General features: G+C 53.2%; 1 protein-coding gene across 4 annotated transcripts in view; it reads right to left on the bottom strand.

The window, feature by feature from the left end:
* The window catches only part of ADARB1 (adenosine deaminase RNA specific B1), a 137,003-nt gene that overhangs the window by 23,983 nt on the left and 98,197 nt on the right, over positions 1-14,823 (bottom strand). For all 4 annotated transcript variants that reach the window (XM_072807210.1, XM_072807209.1, XM_072807212.1 and 1 more), the window contains 3 exons: positions 13,932-14,100; positions 13,212-13,360; positions 11,961-12,129 (listed from right to left, as the gene is read on the bottom strand). In XM_072807210.1, coding sequence (XP_072663311.1) covers positions 11,961-12,129; positions 13,212-13,360; positions 13,932-14,100 — 487 coding nt within the window. The remainder of the gene's footprint in view (positions 1-11,960; positions 12,130-13,211; positions 13,361-13,931; positions 14,101-14,823) is intronic.

The following is a 14,823-nucleotide window of genomic DNA, read 5'->3' as shown; positions in this document are numbered from 1 at the left end:
CAGCAGAGCCTGGTTTGACGGGGTGAGGCAGGCTCGGCAGGGAGGGGAGGGTCAGGGCGCTGTGCCGGGAGGACAGCTGAGGGGGCCCAAGGGCCTGGGCGTCACGATCACGTGCTCCTGGGCCCAGGCCGCTGGACGGAGCAGTCAGAAGGCAAACAGGGCGAGGGGTAGGGGGAGCAGGATTCCAAGAAACGGGAAAGACCGAAAGACCGGGCTCCTGAGGATGACAGATGCTCAGCCCCAGGTGGGGCCCCGTCAGGCCCTGGACTGGGGTGCAGAGCCCTCCCACCTTAGTGATGGGGAGCATGGGCAGCTGAGGACAAAGCACAGCTGATAACCCAGAAACGACCCCCCCCCATGTGTGACATTCTTCAGGAAGTTTCCAATTGTCTTCATGTTAATGCCTCCCGCCAGAGGGAAAGGCAATCTTTAATGTGACAATGGCAAGGCCTCCGGCATCTAGGTCCTCCTTAGCAGGTGACAATCCTTGGAAATCTCCCTTTTGCTCACCTCCCGACTCCCTGGTGTGTAACCAGCCTCCCCTCACAGGCCCCAGGCCGCCGCTCTTCCTGCCCACGGGCCGTCCCCAGGCTTCCATAAACCCCCCCACTCTGCACCAAAGACGCCTCCGGAATCCTTTCTTGGCCGTCGGCTCCGGGCCTCACCTGTATTCCTAAACTTCGTCATTAGGAACACCCTGGGCTTGGGTTTGGGGGCTGCAGGGTCTGGCCAGGACGTGGGGCTGGGGTGCAGAGCCCCTCCGTGGCCCTGTGCTCTGCTCTCACCGCAGGGCCACCAGGTCCACCTTGGCTGCACCTGTGTTTGCACTCTGCGCCCGCGTCCAGCGGCCCCTGGACCCTCGTGGAAGGCGTCGGAGGGCAGTGTCCAGTGGGTCCCCAGGAGGCCGCTCCAGGCCACCGCCCTGCTGACCGCCGCTCATCGCTCATCGCAGCCTCCCACCCCCATGGCCCATCCCTGGGGGGCGGCTGCAGGCCCCTGGGAAACAGGCCGGGATGCCCTGGTGCACAAACCCTCCAACACTCCCCTCTCCTCCCTAGAAAACACGGTCATTGCAAGGGCCCCTCCTCATTGCAAGGGCCCCTCCGGGCAGCTGGCCTGGCGCCTCCTCCCCACCATCCCCCTCCTGCTGGGGCCACCAGAGGCAAGGGGGCTTCTGGCCACTCCTCCCAGGCCCAGCAGCCTGGCACCGCACCCCCACCTCTGTGTCTGCAGAAAGTCCCAGGGTGGGGCCGTCCCACCCACGCCCAGGGGCCCTCCTCGGTGCCCCCCTGCATCACCTGCGGTCTATTGGTCATCACTTGCCTCCACCCACCCACCAGTGTGCAAGCGCCACGAGGGAGGGGCTTCCGTCTGCTTTCCTCACTGATACGGCCCCGCACTTAAACTATACACAGGCCACGTACCCGTCAGTAGGTACACACTGAAGGGGTACCACCACCCCCTCCACCCCCCACCCTCACCCCACCCCCACCGCCCCAACCCCCATCCCCCACCCCCTCTTGCATGCTCCGCCCCCCACCTCCCTATCTCCCCCCCCACCTCCCTATCTCCCCCCCCACCTCCCTATCTCCCCTCCCACCCTGCATGCTCCCCCCCCAAGAAGGACATTCAAACACAGGTTTTCCTCTCTCACAAGAAAAAGCATGAAATGGCTCAATGCTCACGAACGCCACAGGGCCCCCCTTCTTATGTAAATTCAAGCCTGTATAGGGCTTTAGACCATCTCTAGGGGAACCCAGCCTCCCAGGGCAAACGTCTGAACAGTGATCTCACAGAACCCGTGCTGGTGACGCACCATTAACCCTGCACACGTGCTTCGTGAAAGACCTCTAGGGGCCCTGACGCTCTGCGGAGGCCCTGGGGGGACGGAGCCGCACGCAGCTCTGCTGCCCAGGCTCAGGGAGGGCTGGGGTGAGGGGGTGCAGCCAGCGTCCCGCAGCCCACGTCCCGAGCAAGCCCCTGCAAAGGCAGCAGAATGACTCGACGCGAGCCGGGTGTGCACGCTCACCTCCACCTGGTGCCCGGTCCACCCCACGGTCCACCCCACGTGAGGGCACGGGGTCGGCTGTGGGCGCTGGGAGACACGGGTCAGAACCGTGCAGGTGCCAAGGTGCTCCAGCCCCTCTACCTCCTCCCAAGCAGCTTCCCTGCGCCCACATGGGGCCTCCAGGCCCCCCTCCCCCCCACGCCCCTGCTGCCTGACCCTGTGCACAGGAAGACAGGAGAGCTGAGGGAGCAGCCACGGTCATCAGAACCCAGACCCCGGGCAGCCGGGGAGCGGGGGTGCTCAACAGTTTAGCGCCACCTTCAGCCCAGGGTGTGATCCTGGAGACCCGGGACTGAGTCCCCGGTCGGGCTCCCTGCATGGAGCCTGCTTCTCCCTCTGCTGTGTCTCTGCCTCTCTCTCTCCGTTTCTCATGAATAAATAAATAAAATCTTAAAAAAAAAAAAGAACCGAGACACCCCCCCGCTTCCCTCCCCACCCCCCGCTCCTGGACAGGACTCGCCATGAGTCCCCGTGGCGACACTCTCCTCCCGGCTCCCACCAGACAGATGGCACCGGGGGACCCTCCTGCCGCACTGCCCCTCCCTCCCCACGCCCAGCCCACTGTGGCCCTCACCCCTCCGCCTGCCCACAGCCCTGACGCTGTGCCATCCGTCTGTCGGACAGAGAAGCCTGTAAGGGACACAGGTCAGCTGCGCCTCTCAGGGTCGTGCTCACGCCCTCGGGGCAAGGACAGGACTGCAGGCAGCCGGCAGCACCGGGCCACCAAGGCACTCCTGGACGACCTTTCTAGCCTCAGCCCCGTGCTGGTGAGACGCTGAGTAACAATCCCCGTCCACGCGTCCCTGAGCTTCTGCTACGGAGGCGACTCGAGGAGGATGGGGGCTGGTCCGGGGACTACAGGGCCGGACCACTCGGGCCAACCCCCAATCCCACCCCCACTTCGGGGGCGGCCAGAGAGTGCAGGGTGGGTTCATCAGCCGTGACCCAGGGCGACGGCCAGTAACGGAAACCTGCACAGGGCCGTGCAGAGGGGCTCGGCAGCTCTCAGGCCGGTGAACACCGCCAGGGGCTGGACGGGGGTGTGCCCAGACGGCGGGCGGGGGTGCTCCACGCCCAGGCCCTTCTCCAGGCCCCTCTCCACCTGGCTGTCTCCCGTTCTGTTCTAATAAGCTGGTAAGTGGGTTCTGCGAGCTGTATTAGCAAATTATACCAGAGAGGGCTCCTGGAAAGCCGACGTGTAGGCGAGTCAGACGGAATGTGGGCTCTGGGTGCCTGATTCTGGTGACTGGGGCCTGTGGGGGGGCAGTCCTGTGCAGCGAGCCCTTACCCTGCAGGGTCTGCGAGCTCTGGAGGCACCGCAGAGTCCTGGAGAAGTGTCTGCGGGACCCCCCCGTCTGGCGGCGACAGAGGCAGCAGGTGTGGGAGCTGTCCCCACGGCGTCTGCTTTCCCCGCAGACGATGAGGACCCAGCGTGCAGGGGCAGGCTCAGGTCGTGAGGGTTCCCGTCCCCGAGCTGACTTATGCTCCCGCGTGCGACCCCCATCTCTAGACCCCCAGTCGGCGCCTCTGCATCACTGAGCTGCAGGAACCGGCTTTACCAGCTGGGTTCTCACCTCCCAGGATGTGGCTTTTCTTTCCCCTACACCTAAGGGGGTTTCGGTAAATAAGTTTTAAATTTCTAATTTAGTCAAATTTATTTGTATTTTTCTTTCTAATTTGGGCTTTCTATGCCTTGACTGGGGAGCCTGCTTAAGTGGAGGTTGCCAGGAGCCACTCTTCACATTCGGCTCCTTAATCTACCTGGAACAGGCTTGTGTGTGCTGAGTAACGGGCCTGCGTGCCTCCTTCCAGGAGTTTCTGCCGAGCACAGCGGAGGCTACAGGGGCAGGCCCCCTCCCTTCCCTCCATCCTGTTTCAGAAGGTCACAGGCCAGCCCGCTCGCCCCAGCTTCCTGCGCAGCGAGACGCGGCCCTGGATGGGGCTCTGGATGATGGAGCGCAGCTGTCCAATGAGCCCGGGCCCGCAGCTGGCAGTGTGGACGGAAGGCAGGCCAGGCTGGCCTCCCTCCCGCTGTGGGAACTCGGACCAGGCGCCGGGGATCTGGTGGGCACCGTGGGCCCTCGAGGACAGGAGACGCCCCCTCGATGCGGCAGGAGGACGGATTCTGGACGACCCACCTGCCGTGGGACCTTTCTGTGCGACAGAAATGAACTCCCATATCGTTTCCATTTCCTCTGACCATCAGGAACTGCCCGTTACTGCCACTCTCCCATCGGGGCGCAGCCATCGGATTTTCAAGGGCCGTGATAAAATGACATTTGATTAAAACTGCATTTAAAGTCACAGCTTCGTAAGGAACTGACCAAACTGCTCAAAGTGCACAATCGGGCTTGGTGTGTGTATGTGTGTGTGTGTGACGGAGGACGGCTCTTGTCACTTTGTCTCCCTTTACTGGCCTAGCTGGTCTGGGGATGAGGGTGGTGATGATCCCACAAAATGAGCTGGGGATCTTTCCCTACTTTTCTGATCCCGAAATGGGATGCTTGGCGCTGCAAGCATGCAGAGAGCTGGCGTACAAGCCATCCAAGGGGCGGGTCCCCTTCTCCATGGCTCCTCGTCCCCGCCCCCCCACTTTGATTTTGTTCAGTTTATTTCCTGCCTGTTGTGGCCTGGCAGGTGGAGTGTTTTTGACACTCCGTGTTCTGTTGAAGCCCTCCGCCGACGCTGAGTCCACGTCAGGAATGGACACTTTAACTCCATGTCACACTGGTGACCAAGTCTCCTGCAATCCTGTACATAACTACGCACGGCGTGTGCAGTGTCGGCCGCGTCCCTGACCATCCCCCGTTCCATCCCCAGTGGGGCTGGCCCGTCTCCCTCCATTCTGTCCCTGTCTCTTCGTGTCAATCTTGCCAGCTCTGCTCACATCACTGTCCTTTCCAAAGAACGAACACGGGGCTTTGTTAGCATTTCCTGTTTTCCTCTGTTGCCTTTAAAAATAATTTCTGCTCTTTATTGTTTCCTTCTATTTATTTGGATTTGTTCTCTTTGTAACTCAGTAGCTGTGGGGTTTTTTTTTTGTGAATTATTCACAATCATTTTTAAATTTCCACTCTGATTTCCTCTTCTGGGAACACGCACCACATCGTGCACAGTAAGGCACACACGGTGGTGAGAGGTGTTTGAGTAGGCTCCACACCAGCACAGAGTGCAGCACAGAGCCCAGCGCAGGGCTCGAACTCATGACCCTGAGATCAAGACTGAGCTGAGATCAAGAGTCGGACACCTAACGGAGATTGAGCCAACCAGGCACCCCAAGAGATGACTTCCGTGTGTGCCCTGGAAACCATCACCCCCAGAGTCCCCTCAGACCTTATTCTATGCTGGCAGCGCCTCGGGCAGCCACTGAGGTGCTTTGTCCCTGGAGGTCAGTATGGTTCTCTAGGATTTATGTAAATGGAACCATGGAGCAAGCACTCCTGTTTGTCTGGTTTCCCCTACTTTGCATAACCCCATGGTGCCCTGGGTATCATTGTTCATTCATTTTTTCTCCAAGGGGTATCCCACCGTGTGGACACAGCACCAAGCACATATCCACTTCCCTACAGATGCCGTGTGGGCTGCTTCCACTCTCTGATGATTACAAAGAGAGATGCTAGGAACACTCGTGTGTGACCCTGGATGCACGCTTCCTTTTCTCTGAGACAAACATCAGGGAGCACAGTGACTGGGATGTGCAGTAGGCACATCTTGAACTTTTTTTTTTCTAAAGACTTCATTTATTTATTCATGAGAAACACACAGAGAGAGGCAGAGACACAGGCAGAGGGAGAGGCAGGCTCCCTACAGGAAGCCCGATGCAGGACTTGATCCCCAAACCAGGATCATACCCTGAGCCAAAGGCAGACGCTTAACCGCTGAGCCACCCAGGTGTCCCACATCTTGAACTTTTTAAGAAACTGCCAAACTCTTCACAAGCAGTTGTCCTTCTGCCTAGGACAAGACCACCAGCCCTTGTATCACTGTCCACATTGCATATGCCCAGCGCTCTGATGCGTGTGCTTTTATACGTCACGTGCATGTCCCAGTGGACAATTACTGGTGTCGAGCGTCTCATCACACACTTATTTGACATCCTTTTTGATGAAGTGTCTATTCAAATATTCTGCTCATTTTAAAAATTTTTTCTCCACTGAATTACCATCGTACCTTGGTGTCAAAAGTCAGTGTGACTAACAAGAAACAGGTGGAATTTGAAATTGTAAAACATAATACCATTTCCAAGTTAAATAGGTATAAATCTAACAAAATATGTACTACTAAACTCTGAAAAAATAATCAAAGAACTAAATAAATGGGAGAGATAGCCCATGTTCATGGATAGGAAGACTCACTGCTGTCAGGATGTCGGCTCTTCCCAACTTCATTTACAGATTCAATGAGTCTCAATCGACATCCCAGCAAGGTATTCTGCAGGTACTTGACAAAGGATTCTAAAGTCCATATGGATGCAAAAGACCCAGAATAACTAACATATTGGTTCAACATTGAACGACTGACACCATGTGGCTTCAAGACCTACTATAAAGCTACATCAATTGCAATGCTGTGATTTATAAGAACTATATTTTGGCCTTATATATATTTGGTCTTGATCCATGGTTCTTGGCTCATGGCTCCTAAAAACCCATGGAATCTCCAGAGTGATGAGAACCTGACAGGTGTTTTCTACTCTGTCAATGAGATGGCTTCTAGAAAACACCTAAGGTTGAAGGCTGGTTTAGAGTTGATCTTCCCGTCCCAACCCCCTGATCTCCAGGGAGGGGAGAGGGGCTAGACATTCAGTTAATCACCAATGGCCAATGATTTGGAGCACCTGGCTAGCTCAGCTGATAGAGCATGTAACTCTTGATCTTGGGGTCATAAGTTTGAACTCAATGTTGAGTGTAGAGATTACTTAAAATTTTTTTTTAAATTTGTTAAAAATCACCACTGGCCCATGATTTAGTGAATTGTGCCTATGTAATGAAGCTTCCATAAAAACCCCAAAGGACAGGGTTTGAAACTTCTGGGTTGGTGGGCATGTGGATGTGAGGAGAGCCGCACACCTGGAGAGGGCTCAAAGCTCCCTGACCTGCCCTCTGCAGCCCTTCACCTGGCTATGCCTGAATTATATCCTTTTATAATAATCTGGTGATTTGGTGAGTAAAATGTTTCTCTGAGATCTGTGAGCCACTCTAGCAAATTAATTGAACCCAAGGAAGAGGTCCTTGAGACCTCCAATATATAGCTGGTTGGTCAGAAGTACAGGGAGATTGTAGGACACCCAGCTGGTGTTGGAGAATTCCTTGTTCGATGTGTGAGGGACCAACCCCCCCCCACACCCACATACAATGGAATTGGATTCAAAATCCAAATGGTAATAAAGACAGTGTAGTACTGGCAAAACAACAGACAACTGAATCAAGGCAACAGAACAGACAGCCCAAAAACAGACCTACGTGGAAACAGTCAACTGATCCTTGATAAAGAAACAAATGCAACACAAGAGAGCAACCAGTCTCTTCAACAAGTGGTGCTGAAGCAACTGCATATCCACGTGCCAAAAAATGAATCTAGACGCAGACCTTACACCCTTCACAAATATTAACTCCCAATGGATCACAGACCTAAATGTAGAATGCAAAACTATAAAACTCCTAGATAACAACACAGGAGAAAATCTACATGGCCCTGGGTTTGGCGATGACTTTTTCCACACAACACCAAAAGCACAATCCATGAAAGAAATCATTGATAGGACGGACTACAGGAAAATTTAAAGAACCACATCCACGGAATCAGAAGACAAGCCACAGACTGGGAGAAAACTTTGCAGAAGATACATCTGAGAAGGACTGTTACCTAAAATATACGAAGAACTCTTAAAACCCAAAAAGAAGGGCGCCTGGGTGGCTCAGTGGTTGAGTGTCTGCCTTTGGCTCAGGGCGTGGTCGCGGGGTCCCGGGATCGAGTCCCACATTGGGCTCCCCGCAGGGAGCCTGCTTCTCCCTCTGCCTGTGTCTCTGCCTCTCTCTGTGGGTCTCTCATGAATAAATAAATAAAATCTTAAAAGAAAACCCCAAAAGAAAACAAACTACCCTACTAAAAAGTGGGTGAAAGATCTTAACAGACACCTCGTCATGTTTTAGCTCTTGTGAATAATGCCGCAGTGACCATGAGTGAACAAGTATCCCTGGAGGCCCTGCTTTCAGTTCTTTGGGGGCAAACACCCAGAAGCGGACTTGCTGGATCACATGGCAATTATATGCTTTTGAGAAGCTGCCATATGGTCTCCACAGTGGCTGCAACATTTACATTCCCACCAACCACACACAGGGTTGGTTCCAAGGGCTCCATACCCTTGTCAACTCTTGTTATCTTATGTTCTATTTTGTTGCCAGGAGCCCACCCCATGGGTGTGAGGGGGTATCTCACTGTGGTTTTGGTCTGTATGTCCCTAGCAATTGGGGATGTGGAGCATCTTCATGTGCTCACTGGCTGTCTGTACATCTTCCTGGAGATGTGTCTACTCAAGTCCTTTCTCCAGGACTTGAGAAGTTTTGACTCAGGTATTCTGTTGTTGTTTTTAGGAGCTCTCTACATGTAGTTCCATAGTTTCTTACAAAACTGAACATATTCTTTTTCTTTTTTTTTTAATTTTTATTTATTTATGATAGTCACACAGAGAGAAAGAGAGAGAGGCAGAGACACAGGCAGAGGGAGAAGCAGGCTCCATGCGCCGGGAGCCCGATGTGGGATTCGATCCCGGGTCTCCAGGATCGCGCCCTGGGCCAAAGGCAGGCGCCAAACCGCTGCGCCACCCAGGGATCCCAAAACTGAACATATTCTTACCGCATGACTCAGCAATCATACTTGTTGGTATTTACCCAAGGAAGGCAAAAAACATGGGTGCATACAAAAACCTGCACACAGATGTTTACAGAACTGCCAACAGTGGAAGCACCCACGGTGCTCCTCAGTGGGTGAATGGACAAGGAGACGGCCCATCCAGTCAACAGGAGCGCACCCAGTGCTAAGAGGAAATGAGCCATCCAGCCATGAGAAGACATGGAGGGACCGTGAGGGCACGTGACCCGGTGACAGCAGGCAGGGTGAGGGGGCTGTGCACCATGCAACTCCAACCACACAACTGTCTGGGAACAGCACAGCTGTGCAAATGGGGCAGGCTCGGGGGTGGCCAGGAGCTGGGGGTGGGGGGTAGGGGCAGGAGGGATGAAAGAGTGGAGCATGTAGGATCTTTTGGCAGTGAAAATACTCTATATGACACTATAATGATGAACACATGTCATGAAATAATTGTCCAAACCCAGACAATGAACAACACCCAGAGTGAACCTTACTGTAAACTATGGTCTTTGGTGACTATGATGCGTCCATATAGGCCCATCAACTGCAACAAATGTGCACTCTGGGGTGGGTGGGGGGATGTGTAACTGGAGGAGGCTGTGCGTGTGCAAGGATAGAGTATATGGGAAATCTCTGTATATCCGTCTTAATTTCGTTGTGAGCCTGAAACTGCTCTTTAAAAAAAAAAACAAAACTTAAAAAAAATGGTGACTTATATGTCATGTATTTTTTACCGTAATAAAAATAATCCACAGTGTTTGTCTATATCAGTAATAATTATCCATAATATATAACAGACAATAAGATAATTCTGATGTAATACAGGAAGTATAAAGTACCAGAAATTAATCCATCAAAAATCGCAAACATCTCTGTGAACTATATAATCTGTACAATTCTATCTAACTCTGAGCTCATAGAGATTTGAGAGGCTGGGAACAGACCCATCTTTCAGTATGTAACAGCAATGACTTCACAGATTACTGTGGAAAACGTCAATTATTTAGTAGGTGGTACCCGGAAAACTGATTCACTATATTAAAACAATAAAGCCAAATTATTACTTATAATACAACTGTACTAAAGGCCTGAATTTGAAAGTAAAATGATAAAAATCTCAGAAAAAAAAAAAACATAGGAGAGTATTTTTATGCTCTTAATTTGAGGAGCAATTTCTTAAATAAGATCCTGGAAGTGCAAATCACTTTCCAGGGTGAAAAATTAACCAATAAGGTAATAACAAAATGAACTTTTCTATTCAAGAGGAGCATGGTACGGATCAAGTGAAAACATGGGTTTGGGCAGGAAAAGACATGGAATGTCTTTTTTTTTTTTTTTTTGACACGGAATGTCTGAAACTCTCAAGGACTGCAGTAGGAACCGGAGGAAGAACGTCTGCAGATCAAGATGGAAAAAGCGTGAGATCCAAAAGACCAACGGCAGAGGGTATCAACGGGCAACCGCAGGGAGAAAGACGAACAACGCGTGGCTGCCCCACAGCCCCAGCAGACACCAGTTTTTATTAAAATGAGGCGGAAACTAGCATGATGCACTGTTGGTGTAAGTGTGAACTGGTGTGACCCGGGCTGGGGTGCGTGTGACATCACTGGTGAGGTTCTACATGTGTGCAGCGGGGATCCTGGGTAGAACAAGCTACACTCACGGAAACTCAAGGCTGAGCCACAGAGGAGGCTTAGAGCAGACCCAAGTCTCTACCGTGAGGGAACGGGCCTAGCGCAGTCCATGACCACGACAGCGTCTCTGCAGGAGTGAGACGTAATCCACCTGCTGCTTATGACGGCATCGGGGGTAGGTCACAAACGCTGGGATGAATGGAACTATGAGATGCAGAATGGCGCTTAAAGCACAGTTCCATCTCTACAAGTTAACGACACACATAAAGGCCCCAGAATGACACCACTGTGTAGTTTTCAAGGCACCACATGCACGCGCACACATGAACGGAGAGTCGACAGGAAGGACACATAATAAGCAAAAACCCGTGCTTGGGGGGAACGGACCACAGTGTGTGAGGAATCACGTTCTGTGCACCCGAGGTTCCCTGACAAGGTCCACCCAAGAAAAGCAACACACGAAAGGCTTACAGACAACTGAAAAGGGCCGTGTGTGTGCACACGCATGTCGGCTGACAGCTTCGGACGGGCAGTCACGGACCCGCTCACGATGGCTGGCACAGTGGAGCTCTGAAGACGACCTTCTCTGGCTTACATGCTTCTGGACCGCTCAAATTTTGCCATCTATCTATGTTACTTTTTTTTTCTTTTTTTTTCTTTTTAAGATTTTATTTATTTATTCACGAGAGACACAGGGAGAGAGGGAGAGGCAGAGACCCAGGCAGAGGGAGAAGCAGGCTCCATGCAGGGAGCCCGATGTGGGATTCGATCCCGGGACTCCAGGATCACGCCCTGGGCCAAAGGCAGGCGCTAAACTGCTGAGCCACCCGGGGATCCCACTTTATTTTTTTTTTCCCAAGTAAATATTTGTTAAAAAATAAAAACAGAGCTATTGGAACTAACACCTGAAGAAATGAGGCTTTTTAAAAAGTCTGGCCTAGAGGCAGCTTTGAAAAAACATCTGTCGAGCAAATGCAAACGGGTGGGTCTGCAGCAGCCCCAGCCTCCCTAGAGGCCACCACCTGGCATGTGACGCCAGGGACACTCTGCACCTATAATAACCCAAAGTGGCAACGCAGTGGTGGACGGGACCTTTAAGGTGGCTTCCTCTAGGAATGAGGACCCTCTCCCTTTCCTCTGGGAGCAAACTGTTTTACACGTCACTGTGGGTGGCCCATACGTGCAAGGACAGAGGCAAAGCCGTGTGGGCGACCAGAGCCTCCGGCACGGGGGCCGCAGCTCGATCCCCGCATGGTGGCCCCCAGAACCCTGCATAGGGCCTCCGTCCTCCAGAGAAGGCCGGGAACACAGAGCAGGAAACACGGACGAAACCCCGAACCAGAGCGGCGAGCCCCGCCTGCAGGCAGCCTGCGGGCAGGAGGCCTTACCGTGCCATCTTGTCGCTGCAGGACATGGTGAGCAGCCTCTCACCCTGCAGCACCCCGTCCCACGTCTGGAGGCTTGCGTTGGATCGCACGGGAATTGTGCCTTCGCCAGACTCTATTTTCGTCCGCAGCTGTCCTCTGGCTTTGCGGTTTGGATGTCTGTCCGCCGGTTCTAGGAGAGGGAGGCCGGGTGAGAATCCCCGCGGGCAGCAAGCCTGACCCGTCCTCACAGCAGAGCAAGCGCAGCAGCCCCCTATACGCTTAGAGTCTGGCTCACGGCCGTGTGCACATGCTGATTCTCTCTCTATAAGATAGATGCACAACATGGTAGAGAAAACTGGGAAGGAAAGGACGTGACACAAACCAAAATCATGAAAGTGGTCTCCTCCAGGGGGGCTGGGGAAAAACAGGGCTTCTTCCACTTTAACCAAAACGATTTCTTTCTATCATTAAAAATGAGCTGTGGCAAAGAGGACAAAATGCTAACACCTGCTAATTCTAGGTGATGGGTATTGGAGTGTTTGTCACCCATTTTCTCTGCATTTTTAAATTTTCCAAAATTTTCCAAAATGCATCATAAGGATGCAGAAATAAACGCATGCACAAATAAACACATAAAGTGATTATTCCTGCGTTATATGAACACGGGCGATTGAATTCTTTTTTTCTTTTCTTTTTTTTTTTTAATTCTTTTCTTATTTTTCTTTTTTTTTCTTTTCTTATTTTTCAAAAACATGCAGCAATTTTCCACAGTGGGTATGTGTTGCTTTCGTAATTAAGGAAAATAACAGACTGTGATGCCGTGTCTGAGTTGCTTCAGCTTGGAGAAGAGACGAGGACACAAATTACTTTACAACAGGGGCCCCGACCTACGTGATGCACCCAGGCCCCTTCTCACGAGCGCGTGCCTGCTTCCAGAATGCCGGCCACGCCGCAGGCACACACCCATCAAACGGCCGCTCGTCCGGGGCCCAGATGCACAGACGCGGACGGCCCCGATTTAAATCCTCGTCTGACGGCTTGTCCTCACTCTGACTACTTCGTGTACTTGGTGCATCACAGTCAACACGTTTCGTTCACGCAGGTTTTCCTTTTAGCAAATTATTGAGACGGAAAACCTGGTGCTTTGATATATTCCTATCAGATCCACTTTCAAGCTGAAGTTTTCAAGGAAAAGAAGAAACGGCTATTAACGTAGGTGTGCTCCCCTGTCACTACGGAACCACGAGTGCCCTCGCGAGCCGAGGCCCGTACCTTCCAGAATCGGCTCGTGCGGTGAGAAGATCCTGGCGTCCCCGCAGGGGGACGTGCTGATGTACAGGTGGAACTGAACAGTCTCCTTCAGCTTGAACCCTCCGCGCTCGGACTTCTGAAAGATGGATCTCTTTTGATCGTCTTTGTTGCTGGAAGGGAACAGGTTGCAAGCGTGAGCTCAGGGCTGTGTGCGGTCAGCCTATCGTCGTTCGCACAGACTTCCAGGGGCCCCTATTTTCAACAGGGTACAGGTGCGGGATGCTCACATGCTGACCATGACCAACAGGGTTACTGAGCCCGCTCGACAAGGAGCATGAGGGACCTTCCCCTCTGGCCTACGACGTCCGCACAGACCGCACACGGCTCGCTCAAGAATAGCGGCTTAGCCGGGTGACCGCACGGCCGTGGTCCCCGGGGTGGCTCGGTCCTGCTCACGCTCACACGGCGTACAGCAGCAGCACGCGGTTCTGCACGCAGACCTCACGCCGCGTGAGCCGTCAGTACACGCGTGCACGTGCGTGTAGAATTCGCCCACCTCAATTCTGCAGCGTGAGCGCCAGGGGCAAACGGGACCCGACCCCTTCGCTGCCGATAAAGTTACTACTTTAAGAGTTTTTCAGCGATTACAGAAACTATGAAGGTTTTGCAATACATTCTGAGTTAGGAGGGGGATTTTTTTTTTTAATTGCTTCCTTTAGTTATTTACCTAACTAGACTTACTTTAGGTAAAGCTCAAGTTGTGTATAAAGAAATCTAAGCAAGGATCTCCGAGCTATAATTTCTGCATGGCAGTCATTTAACGCAAGGCCACGGTCACTCATGTACTCGCCATTGATGCACTTTGTCCCCGTGGAAATACTTATCACCTTGGCGTCTTTCACATCTGTGCCTGAAAAACAGAGAGAGATTATCCCTCGTGCCGGGCCGTGCTCCCGGGTCTGCTGAGCACAGTCAGTGACCCCAGTGTTGGGGTGTGATACGCACCCCTGCCCCCCCCCCCGATCATACTGTGCAAACTCCACCTCCCCCGAGGGCCCTGCAGCAGCGTTTCTGGGATGTGAACCCCCCTCGCTCTTTGGTGCACAGATTCTAAGCCTAAGGAAGGATTTCCTCCAGATGCAATCACGTCTGGTCTGGAACACGCCCCGCCGCATACAGGCCGGGAGCACCAGGTAGAGGCGGACCAGCAGGTAGAGGCGGACCAGCAGGTAGAGGTGGAGCACCAGGTAGAGGTGGAGCACCAGGTAGAGGTGGACCACCAGGTGCAACAATTTTGAAATTAACATCAAGGCACCAAGGAGGCTCCAAGGAAAGAGAGGTGGCACAGGGACAGGGGCGCCTGTCACCACGGCACGGGGAGTGCAGCCACTCTGACGGTACATCTGCTGACAGACCTCACGCTGCAGACCCGGACCAACACCCAGACACCACCTGACAGTGACCTCACTGGCCGTCAGCGCCCCGAGCGGCAGCGCAGCACCAGGTCTGCTCGGAAAGGCTTTGTACCTCATTCCCACGTGTGCTCTGGGGGGCACGCTACCCGTGTCCGTGTGGCAGAGGAGGACCCCGAGGCACAGACGGGTCAATGGCCTGCCCCGGGTCACTCCGCCAG

The sequence above is a fragment of the Canis lupus genome, chromosome 30 (genome assembly GCF_048164855.1).
Source record: "Canis lupus baileyi chromosome 30, mCanLup2.hap1, whole genome shotgun sequence".
NCBI lineage: Eukaryota > Metazoa > Chordata > Mammalia > Carnivora > Canidae > Canis > Canis lupus.
The sequence above is the reverse complement of the archived record's forward strand: the minus strand, read 5'-3'. Positions and strand labels throughout refer to the sequence as shown.